Source organism: Mastomys coucha, unplaced genomic scaffold (genome assembly GCF_008632895.1).
Source record: "Mastomys coucha isolate ucsf_1 unplaced genomic scaffold, UCSF_Mcou_1 pScaffold15, whole genome shotgun sequence".
Taxonomy (NCBI): Eukaryota; Metazoa; Chordata; class Mammalia; order Rodentia; family Muridae; genus Mastomys; species Mastomys coucha.
Window position 1 is genome coordinate 104,687,613 of NW_022196897.1, and position 16,301 is coordinate 104,703,913.

Genomic DNA, 16,301 nt, shown 5'->3' on the forward strand with positions numbered 1-16,301 from the left:
TTTTGGTTTTTTCAAGACAAGGTTTCTCTGTATAGTCTTGGCTGTCCTGGAACTCACTCTATAGACCAGGCTGGCCTCGAAGTCAGAAATCCGCCTTTCTCTGCCTCCCAAGTGCTGGGATTAAAGGCATGCTCTACCTCCGCCCAGCTAGTTTTTTTTTTTTTTTAATTAAACAAAATATTTTTTGTTTTTCGAGACAGGGTTTCTCTGTATAGCTCTGGCTATCCTGGAACCTGCTAAGTAGACCAGGCTGGCCTCCAACTCATAGAGATCTGTCTGCTTCTGCCTCTTGACTGTTTGTAGTGAGCTCCAGGCATCTGACTAGTTCCATGTTCCAATGCTGAAGTGCAGACTAGCCGGTAAACTACTGCTATGTGGGTGCTGGGAATTGAACCTGTGTTCTCTGGAAGAACAACCAGTGTAGGTACCTGCTGAGCTTTCTCTAACAGCTTAATTTTCAATTAGTAATTCATAGTGTTTCATATTTGTGTGGAGTATTTTTAAAATTTATAAAACCATTTATTTTTTTATTATGTTTCTGTGTCTGGGCAAGTGATTGCTGGTACCCTCAGCAGCCAGAGGTATTGGATTCCCCAGGAACTGGAGCTACAGGCAGTTGTGAGCTGCCCAACATGGGTGCTGGGAACCAAACTCAGGCCTTCTAGACAGTAGGATGCATTCCACCACGGAGCCATCTTTTAAATCCTGGTTTTGAGTATTTTTAGAGTAGTCTATCTGTATGTATGTATGGTATTGTGTAGTGTATATGATGTGTTAGAACAGCGGGTCAGGTCAGAACATACCACACTAGTCCCAAACAGTTCCACATAGAAGAGGTTTAATTGAGAGGGCGAGAGGGGGTGGTAGTGGGAAGAGAGGAGAGGGGGAGGGGGGGGAGAGGGAGAGGGAAAAAGAGAGGGAGGAAAGGGAGAGGGAGAGAGACGGGGAGGGAGAGGGAATGTTCCCCATGTGTGTATGTGTGTGTGTGTGTGTGTGTGTGTGTGTATATATATACATATATGTATATATATGTGTGGGTTCTGATGTAGTGGCCACAGGTAAAGGTAGAAGGTGAGCCCAATGGATTCTGGGAATATGATGGCTGTTGCCCTGGCAACGGGTCTGTGAGATGCGCCCATGTGACACCACAGGCTTTGGAGGACCTGATGCTAAAAGTATGTGAGAATGCTTGGACCATGCATACACATGCAGAAGCCAGAATGGGACTTGAGGTGTCTTTCTCTATCATCCTCTAACTGCCTGCCTTGAAATTGAGCCTCTCACTCAACTGGAAGCTCACATTATAGCTAGGCTGTCTGGCTAGTGAGCAACAGACATCTGACTAGCTCCATGTCCCAGTGCTAAAGTGCACACTAGCCTGCCTTCCTCTGGGCTGGCGATCTGAACTGGGGTCCTGCTTGTAGAGCATGGGTTCTTACCCACTGAGCCTAGCCCCTGAAGGAGTTTAAGTAACTATAATACTTAGTTCACTGCGTAAGTTTCTAGTGTTCAGAGTCTTACATTACAGATTACTGGGTTTTTTAAGATGTAAAATGATAAAATTATATTTTTCTTTATATTAATTTTAATATATTAAAGTGTTATATATTTATATATTATTTTAAGATTATACACATGATAAAATATAAATGAAACAATACATAATATTGTCTTCTTAATACCCAAGTCCCCAATCTCCTATGCCAGAGCTATAAAATTAATAGTTTGTTATGATCTTTACTAGAAATTTCTTGTATGTGTGTGTGTGTGTGTGTGTGTGTACAGTTTTATACAATGTTTAAAAAATATTTAGTTATTTTTATTTAATGTTCATTAGAGTTTTGCCTGTATGAGGGTATTGGATCTCCTGAAACTGGAATTATAGAAAACTGTGAACTGCCGTGTGGGTGCTGGGAACTGAACCTGGGTCCTTTAGAAGAACAAGCTGTGCTCTTAACCACTGACCTATCTCTCCAGCCCAATTTATAGAAAAATTAAGGTAAATGTTACAATCTAATCCAACTCTTAAAACTAATAAATGACTGGGCGGTGGTGGTACACTTTTGTTAGCCTTTAATTCCAGTACTGTTTATTGGTATTGAATCTAGAACCAGGATTTAAAAGATGGCTCCGTGGTGGAATGCATCCTACTCGTCCAGAAGGCCTGAGTTTGGTTCCCAGCACCCATGTTGAGCAGTTCACAACTGCCTGTAGCTCCAGTTCCTGGGGAATCCAATACCTCTGGCTTCCAAGTAAACCAGCAGTCACTTGCACAGACACAGAAATACAATGAAAAAAAAATATTTTTAAACATTTTAAAAATTCTTTGCACCAATATGAAATGAATTACTTAATAGTCAAAAGACTATGAATTACTTAAGAGCACTGCCTGCTCTTCCAGAGGTCCTGAGTTCAATTTCCAACAGCCATATAGTGGCTCACAACCATCTGTAATGAGATCTGACGCCGTCTTCTGGTGTGTCTGAAGACAGTGACAGTGTACCCACATACATGAAATAAATAAATCTTAAAAAAATAAAAGAAAATTAAGCTGGCTCAGCAGTTAACTGTAGCGGCTGCTTTTCCAGAGAACCCAGGTTCAATCTCAGTACTCATATGGCAGTTTAAAGTCCTCTGTAACTCCTGTTCCATGGTGTCAGACACTCTCATACAGGCATATATGCAGGCAAAACACCAATGTATATAAAAACAAATTATTTTTAAAATTAAAAAGAGAAAATTAAGCTGTTGGATCTAAAGTACATAAATGACTTGGTTTATTAAAGAAATGAAAAGGAACAATGTTGAGCTGGGAAATATAGAGTTTTTTTTTTTTTTTGGTTTTTTCAAGACCGTTTCTCTGTATAGTCCTGGCTGTCCTGGAACTCACTCTGTAGACCAGGCTGGCCTCGAACTCAGAAATCTGCCTGCCTCTGCCTGCCAAGTGCTGGGATTAAAGGCGTGCGCCACCACCGCCCTGCCATAGATTCCTTTTTAAAAATTTTTTGGGAAATGTAGTTATAAATGTAGTTCTTCTTTAACTGACTTAATTTTCCTTAAATTTTTTTTAAGGAATTCATTACAAAAGTACCTTTGGAGACCTGCCAGGCTAGGATAAATTGGTGAGATTCCTAAAGAAAGTAGCTGTGACCAGCACTGCAAGAAGGTGGAGAGAAGTTAGTATAGCAGTGTACACTGTTCCCTCAGGCTCCTGTGTAGGGATGAAGTGGTGATAATCGTTAACTTGGTGTGCTTTCCCAATGTAGGCACTTTGCCAAGCATTTTCCTTCTACTCCTCACAGTCCCATTAACTTAGCCCCTGTGGCTCCATGACTGGAATTAGACTCTGTGTACTTGGCCACCTTTACAAAGATGTGTCTGTTCTTTACAAAGCTGTTCATCCCTGTGTGGCTGGCAGTAGTCTCCACCTGGCCTCTAGCAGCAGGACTCCTGTTTGTTCTGCCTCCTTTGCTCTGCTTAGATATTAGAGCCCCTTTCAAGGATGAACCTAATGCCAGAGATGACAGCTGCCCTAGTGTGTCCTCTCTGCCCCACTTCTCATTTCCCATTTTACTTCCTGTCTTGTTTACTTTGTTTCCTTGTTCCACATACAGGGGTCCTGTTGTGTTGCTTGAGCTAGGGCAGGACAACCTTCAGATCCACACTTCCTTTAGCTTTACCGCATGACAGGTGCAGCTGAGAGTTTGGACTTGTTACTCTTTGTGGGGCTGTGCTTTCTACTAAGGTTACTCTATGTTTTCCTCTTGCCTCTAATCAGCCAGGAGACTAAACTGTTTCCCAGAAGTGCCTCTTGCACTTTCAGGGTTGTTTTGTACACCTGCAGTTATAACCTGTTTTTAGCAATTACTTTGTGCTGCCATTGACTGTGCTAATCCAGAATGAGGAGCCATTAGATTCTCTTGTAGATGTCACTATGTTACATCAAACAAGTTGATTCCAGGTGTGGGATCTGTCACCCAGTTAAGTCCTAAGGAGGAGGTGATGCTGTGGGTGCATGGTGCAGAAGGGACTAGACTTTAAAACAGAATTGTTTGTTTGTACTACAATATTTAATTCGGCATTAAGTTACCTCCTCAGAAATTGCAGTCTGAAGAATCAAACTAGTTAATAGGCTTGAGGTTTTGTTTTTGTTTTTTCTTTTTTTTAACTGTATTTGGGGGAGAGAGAGAGAGAAGTGAAGGAGAGATCTGCTAGGGATCAGAGTCTTGCTCATACTTTTAAACAGGTACTCTTCAACTGACTTGTACACTTTACCCCCAACACTTTGTTGTTTTTTGTTTTTAAAGCTGTGTGTGTTGGTAATGAATTCAGATCGTCATGCATGTGAAGCAAAACTCTACCACTAAGCTGCATTCCTAGCTTAATACATTTTTTTTTAAACCTACACTTTGTTGCAGTAAATCTCCAACTCACATATGCCCCAGCAATGAAAACACAGTTCAATTAATATGAATACATGCTGTGCACCTAGATTGGGCAGATCTACCACTACGTTACCATCTTCCCTATCTATGAGACCCCTTATAACTTGCGGTTCTGCTCCAGCTTTCCTCCCACTTCCTCCTCTGTCCCTCTCTCCCACTCCTTTTTTTTTTTTTAAAGATTTATTTATTTATTGTTATATGTAAGTACACTGTAGCTGTCTTTCAGACGGCACCAGAAGAGGGTGTCAGATCTCATTATGAATGGTTGTGAGCCACCACGTGGTTGCTGGGATTTGGACTCAAGAGCAGTCAGTGCTCTTACCCGCTGAGCCATCTCGCCAGCCCCCTCTCCCACTCCTTTTTACCAACTTCAGCTCCATCTTCCCTTTCACTGCCCAATCACCAGCTCTGGCCTTTATTTTGCAAATTAAAGTGGGAAGAAGGTTTACAGGAAATCACCTAAGTTCCCTGTTCAGCCCCTCACTGGAGAAGGGAACTAGCATCAAATTACAAATAGACCCAGAGCTATCCACAACAACATTTCTTTCTTTCTTTCTCTTTTTCTTTATTTCTTTCTCTCCCTCTCTCTCTCTCTCTCTCTCTCTCTCTCTCTCTCTCTCTCTCTCTCTCTCTCTTTCTTTCTTTCTTTCTTAATTACTTATTTATTTTATGGGAGTACATGTTGCTATCTTCAGACACACCAGAAGAGGACTTCAGATCCCATTACAGATGGGTGTGAGCCACCATGTGGTTGCTGGGAATTGAACTCAGGATCTCTGGGAGAGCAGCCAGTGCTCTTAACCACTGAGCCATCTCTCCAGCCCTACTCTTCATTTTTTTTAAGAGCCAGTTTTCATTGGTTTTGATTTAGTTTCTTCTCTAGCTCCTCTTATACTTTAGTTTTTTAAATTTGCTGTTTTGACATCTTGCAAGCTACCCATCTCCCTTAAACCAAAGCAAGCTGTAGGCCGTGGGTATGTATGAATGTATGTCCATTTCTTCTACTGAGACTAATTTTCTGCCCTTCAGTTTCCCATAGTCAGATCACACGCCTGTACAGCCGCTTCACCAGCCTGGACAAAGGGGAGAACGGGACTCTCAGGTGAGCACTTCCCTCCATCCATCCCTTTCTCCTTCCCTCCCTTCCTTCCTTTCCAGGCCAGGATCCCTAGGAGCTGTCTATATTCCAAGGGTGGCCACACTATGGGCTGTCTGTATTCCAAGGGTGGGCATACTAGGTATCTTGCATTTGGAGAGCAGGTACTATTTTGGCCATGGGTATATATTTTTATTTATTTATATATGTGTGTGTCTATGTATATATGTATATGTGCATATGCATATGTATTTGCATATATAACTTATTTAATTTTTTTCTTTGTTCATTGGTGTTTTGTTTGCATGTATATCTGTGTAAGGGTGTCAGGGAAGTCCTGGAAACTAGTTACAGAGAGGTGTGAGCTGCCACGTGGGTGCTGGGAATTGAACCTGGATCTTCTGGAAGAGCTGTCAGTGCCCTTAATCACTGAGCCATCTCTCCAACCCTGATAATTTTGTTGTTGTTGTTTTGGTTTTCAAGAAATGAGGGTCTCTCTGTGTATCCTGGAACTCTAGATCAGGCTGGCCTAGAACTCAGAGATCTGCCTGCCTCTGCCTCCCCAGTGTTGGTATTAAAGGCGTGCACCACCACATCTGGCTTCCTAGAGTGTTTATCATTTTGTTAGACAAGAGAAACTACAATTTGATAAGTGGATAGACTTTGTATTATAGGACAAATTATGCAATAATTTTTTGCTGCATTAAACAATCCAGACCCTAGTAATCTTTATTATCTTAATGAATTAAGATTGATAAAAGAAATCTGTTTTCTAAATGATCGAGGAAGATTAAATCCAGAGGTACTGTTCTAAGGCTCTGTGCACTCAGTATTCTGGGTCAGTTTCTGTTACCAAATGTGATGGAGATGAATTAGCTCAGTTTAAACCACAACAGGGAGTGTGTGAAGATTCTTGAGTAGAATGGAATGTTTCATAAGCTGGCATCATTAGCATTTAGTGTAAAGAGAGTAGAATGTGTTGTCTTCTGCTAGTAAAGTTCATGGAGGCAGGAATGAGATACATTAAAGTTTCGGAGGTTTTTAAGGTATTTTTTACATTTATTGTGTGTGGGTGGTAGGTGTTGGAGGGGGGCATGGAGAGGAGTCATAGGACAACTTATGGGAGCTGTGTAGATGGCGTAGTAGTTAAGGTTCAATTCTCAGCACCCACATGGCAGCTTACAGCTGTCTGTAACTCCAGTTTCAGGGCATCTGACATCCTCATACAGGCAGAATTCTAATGCACATTTAAAAAAATTAATAATAATTGAAAACTTCATTTTGTGGGGCATTGTGGCAACAGCATTTAATTCTAACACACATTAGGTAGAGCTAGGAAGATAAGAATTTGAGGCTATCCTGAGCTACACATACTAAGTTATGCTGTCTTCTAAAAATAATTGTATTTTGGGCTAGTGAAATGTCTCAGCAGATGAGGTACTTGCTCTTATCACCACCAACTTGAATTTGATTCCTGGGATAAGTGGTGGAAGGAGGGAATTGACTTCTAAGTCTCTGAGCTCACCCTCAGTATCCACATACAGACATGCACTCATCAATAGATGAATACATGTTTAAAAAAAAAAGCAGAATTTGATTCAGATATGGTAGTATACAATTGTAATCCCATCACTTAGGGGGATGGAGCAGAAAGATTAGGATTTGAGAGCAACCAGGGCATGGCCCTAAGTATCATAGGGGCAACAGCTTGCCTATTAGAATGGAGCAGACCTACAGTCTCAGCATTTTGGAGGTAAGATGCAGGAAGATGGTGTCTGACCGAGGACAGCCTGAGTCATATAAAACATTGTCTTTTTAAAAAAAATAGGAGGAGGATCTGGAGAGATAGATCAGCAGTTAAGAGTGTTTATTTCGGGGTGTGTGGCTCACACCTTTAATCCTAGCACTCAGGAAGTAGAGGCAAACAGATCTTTGTGAGTTTCCTGAGACCAGCTTGGTCTAGGACAGCCAAGGCTACACACACACACACACACACACACACACACACACACACTCTCTCTCTCTCTCTCTCTCTCTCACACACACACACACACTCTCTCTCTCTCACACACACACTCTCTCTCTCTCACACACACACACTCTCTCTCTCTCACACACACACACACACACTCTCTCTCTCTCTCTCTCTCTCTCTCTCACACACACACACACACACACACACACACACACTCACACACACAGAGGTGCTGGAGAAATGGCCCAGTGGTTAAAAGCACTGACTACACTTCCAGAGGCTTCAGATCCTGCTTAGCATCCACAGAGCAGATCATAACCATCTATTAACGCCTGTTCTAGTTGGATTTGACCTTCTGTCCTCCTCAGGCACTGTGCGTATACGTGGCACACAGACATACATACAGGTAAAACACTCATACACATTAAGATAGTTTTTAAAACTTAGTGTTTTAATGAAGTACTATCTTTTAGCAGTCTGTTTCAAATGTGTCCACATTTATATAGTTGATGTATGATATCATTTCAGCAATTTTGCAGTCTAAAATAATGTATGAAGTTTACACATTCATCTCGTTTTTGTTTGTTTGTTTTTACATGTATTTACTTGTATGTGAAGAAGTCAGAAGACAACTTAAAAGAGTTAGAGAGATGACTCAGCAATTAAGAGCACTTGTTGCTCTTGTAGAGGACCTGGGTTAGATTTCCAGAACCTACATTGTGGCTCATAACCATCTGTAACTGCAGTTCCAGGGGATCTAATGCTCTTTTCTGACCTCCTCAGGTACCAGGCATGCCAGTGGTACACATACATCCATGTAGGTAAAAATACTTACAAAGTAAAACAAACCAAGAAGATTTGGATCTCTGCCGCCATGTGGGTGTGGGAAATTAAACCTAGTCTTAGTGGCAAATGCCTTATGGGATGACTCTTTTCTTGTGTATTTTCTTGTTACTATTCCCCTACTCCGTGTGTATAGCTGTGAATATGCGCCAATTTATGTTTTGATGTGCATGCACTTCTGTGTATGTTGATGTAAAATTCATAGGTCTACATTGGGTATCTTCTTCACTCTCTATGTTCTTGCCTTGTTTTTTTTATACAGGGTTCTTACTACTTAGCCTTGGCTGGCCTGGAACTCACTATGTAGACTAGACTGGCCTCTGCTTGTATCCTTAGTGCTGTGGATTAAGGCATGAGCTATCTGTCTCAGACAGGTTTTTTTTGTTTGCTTTTGACAGAGTTTTTCTGTGTAGACCAGGTTGTCCTTGAACTCAGATCCACCTGCTTCTGTCTTCTGAGTGCTGGGATTAAAGGAGTATGCCACCATTGCCTGGCCTAATCTTAACTTTTAATATAAGGTCCTGATGTAAAATTTATATAGAACTCATCAATTCTGCTAAGCTGACAGTGAGCTGCAGAGATCTACCTTCTCCACCTCCCCAGTGCTGGGATGACAGATGTGCACTGCCATATCTGGCTTTTTTCCATGAGTGCTGGGGATCCGAGCTCAGGTTCGTAGGCTTGTGAGGCAAGCACTTTAATGGCATAACCATCTTACAGCCCCTGTTGTTCTCTTTGGCTGCCCTGAGATTATTACATAGCCAAGGATGCCTGAGAACTTCAGGTCCTCTTACCTCTGCCTTCCCTTGTTGAGACTCCAGGCACACCATTTCACCCAGTTTATGTGGTGCTGGGATTGAGTCCATGATCTCTTGCATGCTCTACAAGCACTCTACGGACCAGGCTGCATCCGAAGCTACACTCCTACAGTTCTTCGGTCTCTTTTGATCCATGACAGTCTTCTCTACCTTTTGGGTTGGGTTGTGCTAGGGATCTCCTCTGTCTGCTGAGCAGGTGCTCTTCCCTAACCCTCCATGACACTGACAGTTTTGTGTTCCTCATATAGGATATCCAAGAAGTTTTAGAGAAGTACTGAGTAGTTTTTAAAACAGCAATGTTCAAAAATTTTAGGCTGGGCGGTGGTGGCGCACGCCTTTAATCCCAGCACTTGGGAGGCAGAGGCAGGCAGATTTCTGAGTTCGAGGCCAGCCTGGACTACAGAGTGAGTTCCAGGACAGCCAGGGCTACACAGAGAAACCCTGTCTTGAAAAACCAAAAAAAAAAATTTTAATATGGGCTAGGTATGGTAGCAAATGCCAGAGGCAGGGAAACCATGTGTGGCTGGCCGCATTACAGAGTAAGTTCAAGGGCAGCCTGGGCAGCTATGCCATAATAAGATTTTTTTAAAGATTTATTTATTTTTATTTAAATGTTACACTGTAACTGTCTTCAGACACACCAGAAGAGGACTTTGGATCCCATTACAGGTGGTTGTGAGCCACCATGTGGTTGCTTGGAATTGAACTCAAGACCTCTGGAAGAGCAGTCAGTGCTCTTAAACTACTGAGCCATCTCTCCAAACCAAGATGTTTCTTTCTTTCTTTTTTTTTTTTTTTTTTTTTTTTTTTTTTTTGGTTTTCTGAGACAGGGTTTCTCTATGTAGCCCTGGCTGTCCTGGAACTCACTCTGTAGACCAGGCTGGCCTCGAACTCAGAAATCCGCCTGCCTTTGCCTCCCAAGTGCTGGAATTAAAGCCATGCGCCACCACTGCCCAAAATGTTTCTTAAATAATAATTTAATATGGGAAATTTTTTTCAACAAGAAATATATTTTGACTTAATGTCTTAGATTTAAAGCATTTCTGCTTTTTAGTTGTGACAAGGGCAAGTTGCTTTGTCTAATTCAATTTCTTCAGCTCTACAAGGGCATAGATAAAGCATGACATACAAACAGAGCGATACTGTATCAGTTGAGGTTGGAGCAGCATAAGATGTATGTGAATAGTGGTATCACAGCCTCCAGGCTATGTGAAGCTGATTGCTCTTGCCTTGTGCAAGGCTAAATCTGTTTCATTTCAGTGAAAGGATTCTTTACCTGCCTCTGTTCCTCCATTCCTCCCTCCCTCCTTTTTTGTCTTTCTATTTATTTGTTAGTTTTTTTTGGGAAACTATAGGAGGGACTTACTGTAATTCAAACTCTGCTAGAACTTGATTATAGCTCAGCCCGGCCACTATGCCCTGTTAGTTGGCTTCTTGAGTGGAAACAATCTCTTAAGAATCTCTTGCATTTCATGAGTTTAGCTCTTCCCGAGCAAGTGTCTTCAGGCTCCTCTAGCCTGCATACGAGTTCTGTGTTATTTGATTGTGTCTACTTGCTGTTCACAGTGCCAAACTTAATAATTAATTACAAAGTGGTAATGTTCAAGAAATCATTTACTAAGGAACAGCGTAGTATTTGTTCATTGATATAACCTGTTTGCTGGGCTTACTGGGGTGTAGCAAAATTAAATCTTGCTTCATTCACACCTGAGTTGGCGGACATTCTAGTTACTTGTATACTTTGCCACAGAAGTAATTCCAGGAGGCAGTTTTCTTGCTGGGTTCTACTCTGTTGGCTTTAAAAGAGTCCATTCCAAAGGTCCATGGTCTCTAGTTTAAGGTGATTCTTTTGGCAGCCGGGAAGATTTCCAGAGGATTCCAGAACTTGCTATCAACCCACTGGGGGACCGGATCATCAATGCCTTCTTCTCAGAGGGGTAAGTGGGGGCAGTTGGTTTTGGTTCTTTCCTTGTTGCCGAGGCTACAGTAATTGCGCATGTAGAACAATAACAGTAATGATAATAATAAAGTAGAATAGGATAGAATAGAATAGAATAGTTGTCATCTCAGATCATGGTTGCCCAGAATTAAATTATCACCCCTAATTTTCATATGTAGATTATATCTTGTGTTTCACCCAACTTGGTTTTCTTGTATTTATTTTTGTGTCTGTGTGTCCACCCCCTTATGGTGCCATTGGAGAGTATTAGATTTTCTGGAACAGGAATTGTGGATGATTATGAGCTGTTATGTTGCTGAAAATCACACTCAGGGCCCCATAGTGATAAAGCACTCTGACCAGAAGCAACCTAGGGTAGAACCTGCTGGTAGGGATCATGGAGGAATGCTGCTTACTAGTTTGCTTATTTTCTTATACTATCCAGGACCATGGGCCCAAGAGTAGCACTACCCATAAGAGTGTTGGGCATTCCCACATCATTCAATTTAAAAAAAAACACCCTGAAGGCAGCTGGGGCAGTGGTGGTGCACACCTTTAATCCTAGCACTCAGAAGGCAGAGGCAGGTGGATTTCTGAGTTTGAGGCCAGCCTAGTTTACAGAGTGAGTTCCAGGACAGCCAAAGCTACACAGAGAAACCCTGTCTCAAACAAATCAAATAAACCAAACAAAAAGCTCCCAAAAGCCAAAGGTGTGCCTTACATGCTGTTCTGGGTTCTCTCTTTCCAAATGAATCTATCCTATGTCAAGTTGGTAGAAAAACTAGCCAACACACTCATGGTCCATGGTGAGACATGTAAGCAAAATAGTCAGACACATTTAAAAAAATTTTTTTTAATTGAAAAACAAACTCAGAGCCAGTTGGATCAGGATGGCAAGAGCAGTCACCAAGATACTCAAGTCAGAACAGTCTCTGCTCACCTTCATTTGTGCCTTGCTTGCCTCCTGCACCCTCCGTCAGGTGTGCTTTTAGGGCCTGTAGAGCATTGCACCCTGCCCAGGCACAGCTCTCACACGTGTGCTTTACACACACCTTTGGCGATGGACACCTTTCACAGTGTCATTTGGTCAGCTTCTTTTTCAGAGCCCCTCAGTCACCACCAGTTACTTGGAGAAACGGCTTGTGGGAGTTCTTTTTTTCTTCATGATTTAGACGTGTGTGTGTGTGTGTGTGTGTGTGTAAATTAGAGGATAATTTGCCAGAGTCACTTCTCCCCTGTACCAGTTAGGTTCTGGGGACAACTCAGATCACCAGGCTTGGCAAGAGCCTTACCCGCTGAGCCACCTGACCAGCTCTTGAAGTCTCTTTTGAAAGGCAAAGCTGAGTCTCCTTTGACTCAGGTTATTTCCTGCCATCTTCTCCAGTCTGCTGCTAGGGCAGTAGCGACTTGTGGCTGCCTGCTCCCCTGCTCCTTATCAAGTATTTACTTGGTTCCCAGGCTTTTGTTTCTTCTGTCTTTAAAAAGGTTTTTTGTTTTCTTTCAGACTGAAATTTGATAGTAGAACATTGGTGTTTCATTCTCCATTGTGTAAATATTGTATTGATAACCTTATTTTTTTGTCTTAGTACACAATTTGAGTCTTATTCCGTATTGCTTGATTGCTCAGAGCTTACGTTTTGCTGCAGGTGCTATCATGCTCCACAAGGAGTGTAGCTGTATGAAAGAAGTCAATGTACCCCCTTTGAGCTAGCTTTTCTTTGATCACTCCTGATAGTAAGTCTCTGAACTGTATTATCTACCTGACACTTAAGAGACTCTACCTGTTATATCTATACTGAGACCAGAGGGTTTTTTCTTTTTTCTTTTTGAGACTGGTCCCTTTGAAGTGTAAAATGGGCTCAAATTCAAGATCCTACTTCTGCCTCAAAAATGTTGGGATTACTTAGCTAAGACGGAGATTTTGTTTTTTTGTTTGTTTGTTTTTTGATACAGGGTCTCACAATGGGTAACTAAGGCTGGCCTGAGACTAGGTAGACCAGACTAGCCTTGAATTTATAAGGATCTCCCTGCCTCTGTCTCTGAGTGCTAAGATTAAAGGCATGTGCCACCATGCCTCTGGGAAGTAGGCCATCTAATACTGATAGGATTGTCGTAAGTGAACAAGCCATGTGTGTTACCCTGTGTGTGTGTGTGTGTGTGTGTGTGTGTGTGTGTGTGTTTGTGTGTGTGTGTGTGTGTGTGTTGGATATGCCACCATGCATCCATGGAAGTCAGAACAACTTTCAGGAGACAGTTCATTTTTTCTACCATGTGGGTTTTGAGGATCAAACTCAATTATCATACTTGGAAGTATCAGCTACCGAGAATTTCTGATCCTCCTCTATTTACTGAGTGGAAGCAACCATAGGTGTACACCACTATGACCAGTTTATATAGTGCTGAAGTTCAAGCTCAAGGCTTCATGTATGCTTCTTTTGAGATAAGAGTCTCACTATGCAAGGCCAGCCTGGTCTACAGAGTGAGTTCCAGGACAGCCAGGACTACACAGAGAAACCCTGTCTCGAAAAAACCAAAAAAAAAAAAAAAAAAAAAAAAAAAAAAAAAGAGTCTCACTATGTATCTCTGACTGGCCTTGAACCTGAAGAGATCTGCCTGTCTCCCTAGAGTTACCATCATGTCCAAGACCTCCCTCCATCTCACCTCCCCGAAAGTCTCTTATCTCAAAAGAAGCATACACGAAGCAATCAAACAAACAAACAAAACAAGAATAGTATTGCTTGTATCCTTTGCTTGTCCAGTACTCTGTCTGTCTGTTTTTGAGACAGGGTTTCTCTATGTAGTCCTGGCTATCCTGGAACTCACTGTAGACTAGGCTTGCCTCAAACTCAGCCTGTCTCTCCTTGAATGCTGGGTTTAAAGGCATGCACCACCACTGCCTGGCTGACCTAGTACTTTTATGTAGCCTAAATTGTACTTAAATTGAAAGCAGTCCTTCCTTTTTCTGCCTCCTGAGTGCTGGGATGACAGGTATCCATTTCTATGATGCAGTGTTTATCTTTTTTTGTTGTTGTTGTTGTTTTGTTTTTTGTTTTTTTCGAGACAGGGTTTCTCTGTGTAGCCCTGGCTGTCCTGGAACTCACTCTGTAGTCCAGGCTGGCCTCGAACTCAGAAATCTGCCTGCCTCTGCCTCCCAAGTGCTGGGATTAAAGGTGTGTGCCACCATCACCCGGCTGCAATGTTAATCTTTATTGCAGAAATGCTTAAGGAAAAAAAAAAAAAGAAAAGCCAGGCATTTCTTCAGGCAAACCAGGGTTACATAGGTGAGATCCTGTTTCAGCAAAACAAAAAGGAATGTATGGGGTGGGGGCTGGAGAGATGGCTAATCTGTTAAAAACACTGTCCTCTCTTTTAGAGGACTCAGGCTTGATTCCCAGAACCCACGTGGAAGCTTATAACTGTAACTCTTGTTCCAGGGAATTAGATACCCTTTCTGACCTTCACAGTTAACAGGCATGCAAGTGGTACACAGACATAAGTGCAGACAAAACACTCATAACCATAAAATAAAATAAAAAAAGTTTTCAAGAGAAAAGAGAACCACAGGGCTGGATATATATATATATATATATATATATATATATATATATATATATATATATATATATATAGCTCAGTGGTAAAGTGCCTGCCTAGCGTAGCTGAAAGCCTGTGTTTAATCCCCAGCACTAGGAGTAAGAGAGGGAGGAAAGTGTAGCAAAGTGACTGGGCCTGGTGCCCTATACCCCTTATCCTAGCACTGGGGAAGCCAAAACTGGACTGTTGTGAATGCAGAGCCAGGCTGGCTACAGAGACAGACTGTCTCAGATCAACAAATAAACAAGCAAGATTTTCTAGAATGTGCTTTAAAATTTAAATGTCTCTAGGCATATTTAATTGTGGATTGGAAAAGTAACATGCTGGTTGTTCAGAGTTTAAAGCAGAGAGAGTTTAAGTACTGGCTCTCATGTGTGATGCTAGCCCTACTTAAAATCCACTTTATAGATATATAAATAAATTCAGTTGATAACTCTGGCCATAGTTAAGTCCTTTTCATCTTTCAGCCTAGTAAATCATTTAATAAATGAGAATAATATACCATTTCACACCATTGGGGTGAGGCGTTTTTAGGTGGAGATATTGGATAAGCTCAAAAGTATTATGCATGCATATGGAAAGGAAGCTTGCTAAATGGACTTTCAGGCTACTCAGGACCAAAGTGTTGGCCATTTCTTGGGTCAATAAGAAACAGTCACCATGAATCTATACAGTTTAGTGGTGGAATCGTTACCTACCTTGTGGAAGACCTTGAGTTTGATTCTGAAACACTCCCAGAAGACAAAACATACAAACAAAAGACTTCCACTCTGATTGCCATGGTGTTATATTTTTGTAATATTTCCTAATCAGTGAGGATCAGGTAAACTTCCGTGGATTCATGAGAACGTTGGCTCATTTCCGACCCATTGAGGATAATGAAAAGAGCAAAGATGTGAATGGACCGGAACCACTCAACAGCCGGAGCAACAAGCTGCACTGTAAGAACACTAGTCATCTTTCCTCTTTCTTCTTTTTTCTTTCTTTTCTTTTCTTTTTTTTTTTCTTTTTCTTTTTTGGTTTTTCAAGACGGTTTCTTTGTATAACCCTGGCTGTCCTGGAACTCACTCTGTAGACCAGGCCGGCTTCGAACTCAGAAATCCACCTGCCTCTGCCTCCCAAGTGCTGGAATTAAAGCCATGCACCACCACTGCCCAGCTCTTTCTTCTTTCTTTTTCTTTTGTTTGTTTTGTTTTTCGAGACAGGCATTCTCTGTAGTTTTGACTGGAACTCACCCTATAGACCAGGCCAGCCTCAAACTCAGAGGCCACGTACCTCTGCTTCCCAAGTGCTGGGACCTGGCTCATTTACTCTTTTATGTATATGAGTAACCATTGCTCTTTTCAGACACACCAGAAAAGGGCATCAGATCCCATTACAGATGGTTGTGAGCTACCATGTGGTTGCTGGAAATTGAACTCAGGACCTCTAGAAGAGCAGTTAGTGCTCTTAACTGCTGAGCCATCTCTCCAGCCCTCATTTACTCTTTTAGCTCTTACAAAAGCAGAGTATTAAGTGGTCAGATCATGGAGCTAAGCTAAGTTGGAATTCCTAGATTACCATTTCTGTCTATGAGATTTTGGACAGGTTA

The 16,301-nt window shown here is 41.8% G+C and overlaps 1 protein-coding gene across 1 annotated transcript in view; it reads left to right on the plus strand.

Annotated features, from left to right (window-relative positions):
• The window catches only part of Chp1 (calcineurin like EF-hand protein 1), a 36,536-nt gene that overhangs the window by 10,252 nt on the left and 9,983 nt on the right, over positions 1-16,301 (plus strand). Inside the window, exons 2-4 of the mRNA XM_031371524.1 lie at positions 5,475-5,547; positions 11,034-11,114; positions 15,524-15,651. Coding sequence (XP_031227384.1) covers positions 5,475-5,547; positions 11,034-11,114; positions 15,524-15,651 — 282 coding nt within the window. The remainder of the gene's footprint in view (positions 1-5,474; positions 5,548-11,033; positions 11,115-15,523; positions 15,652-16,301) is intronic.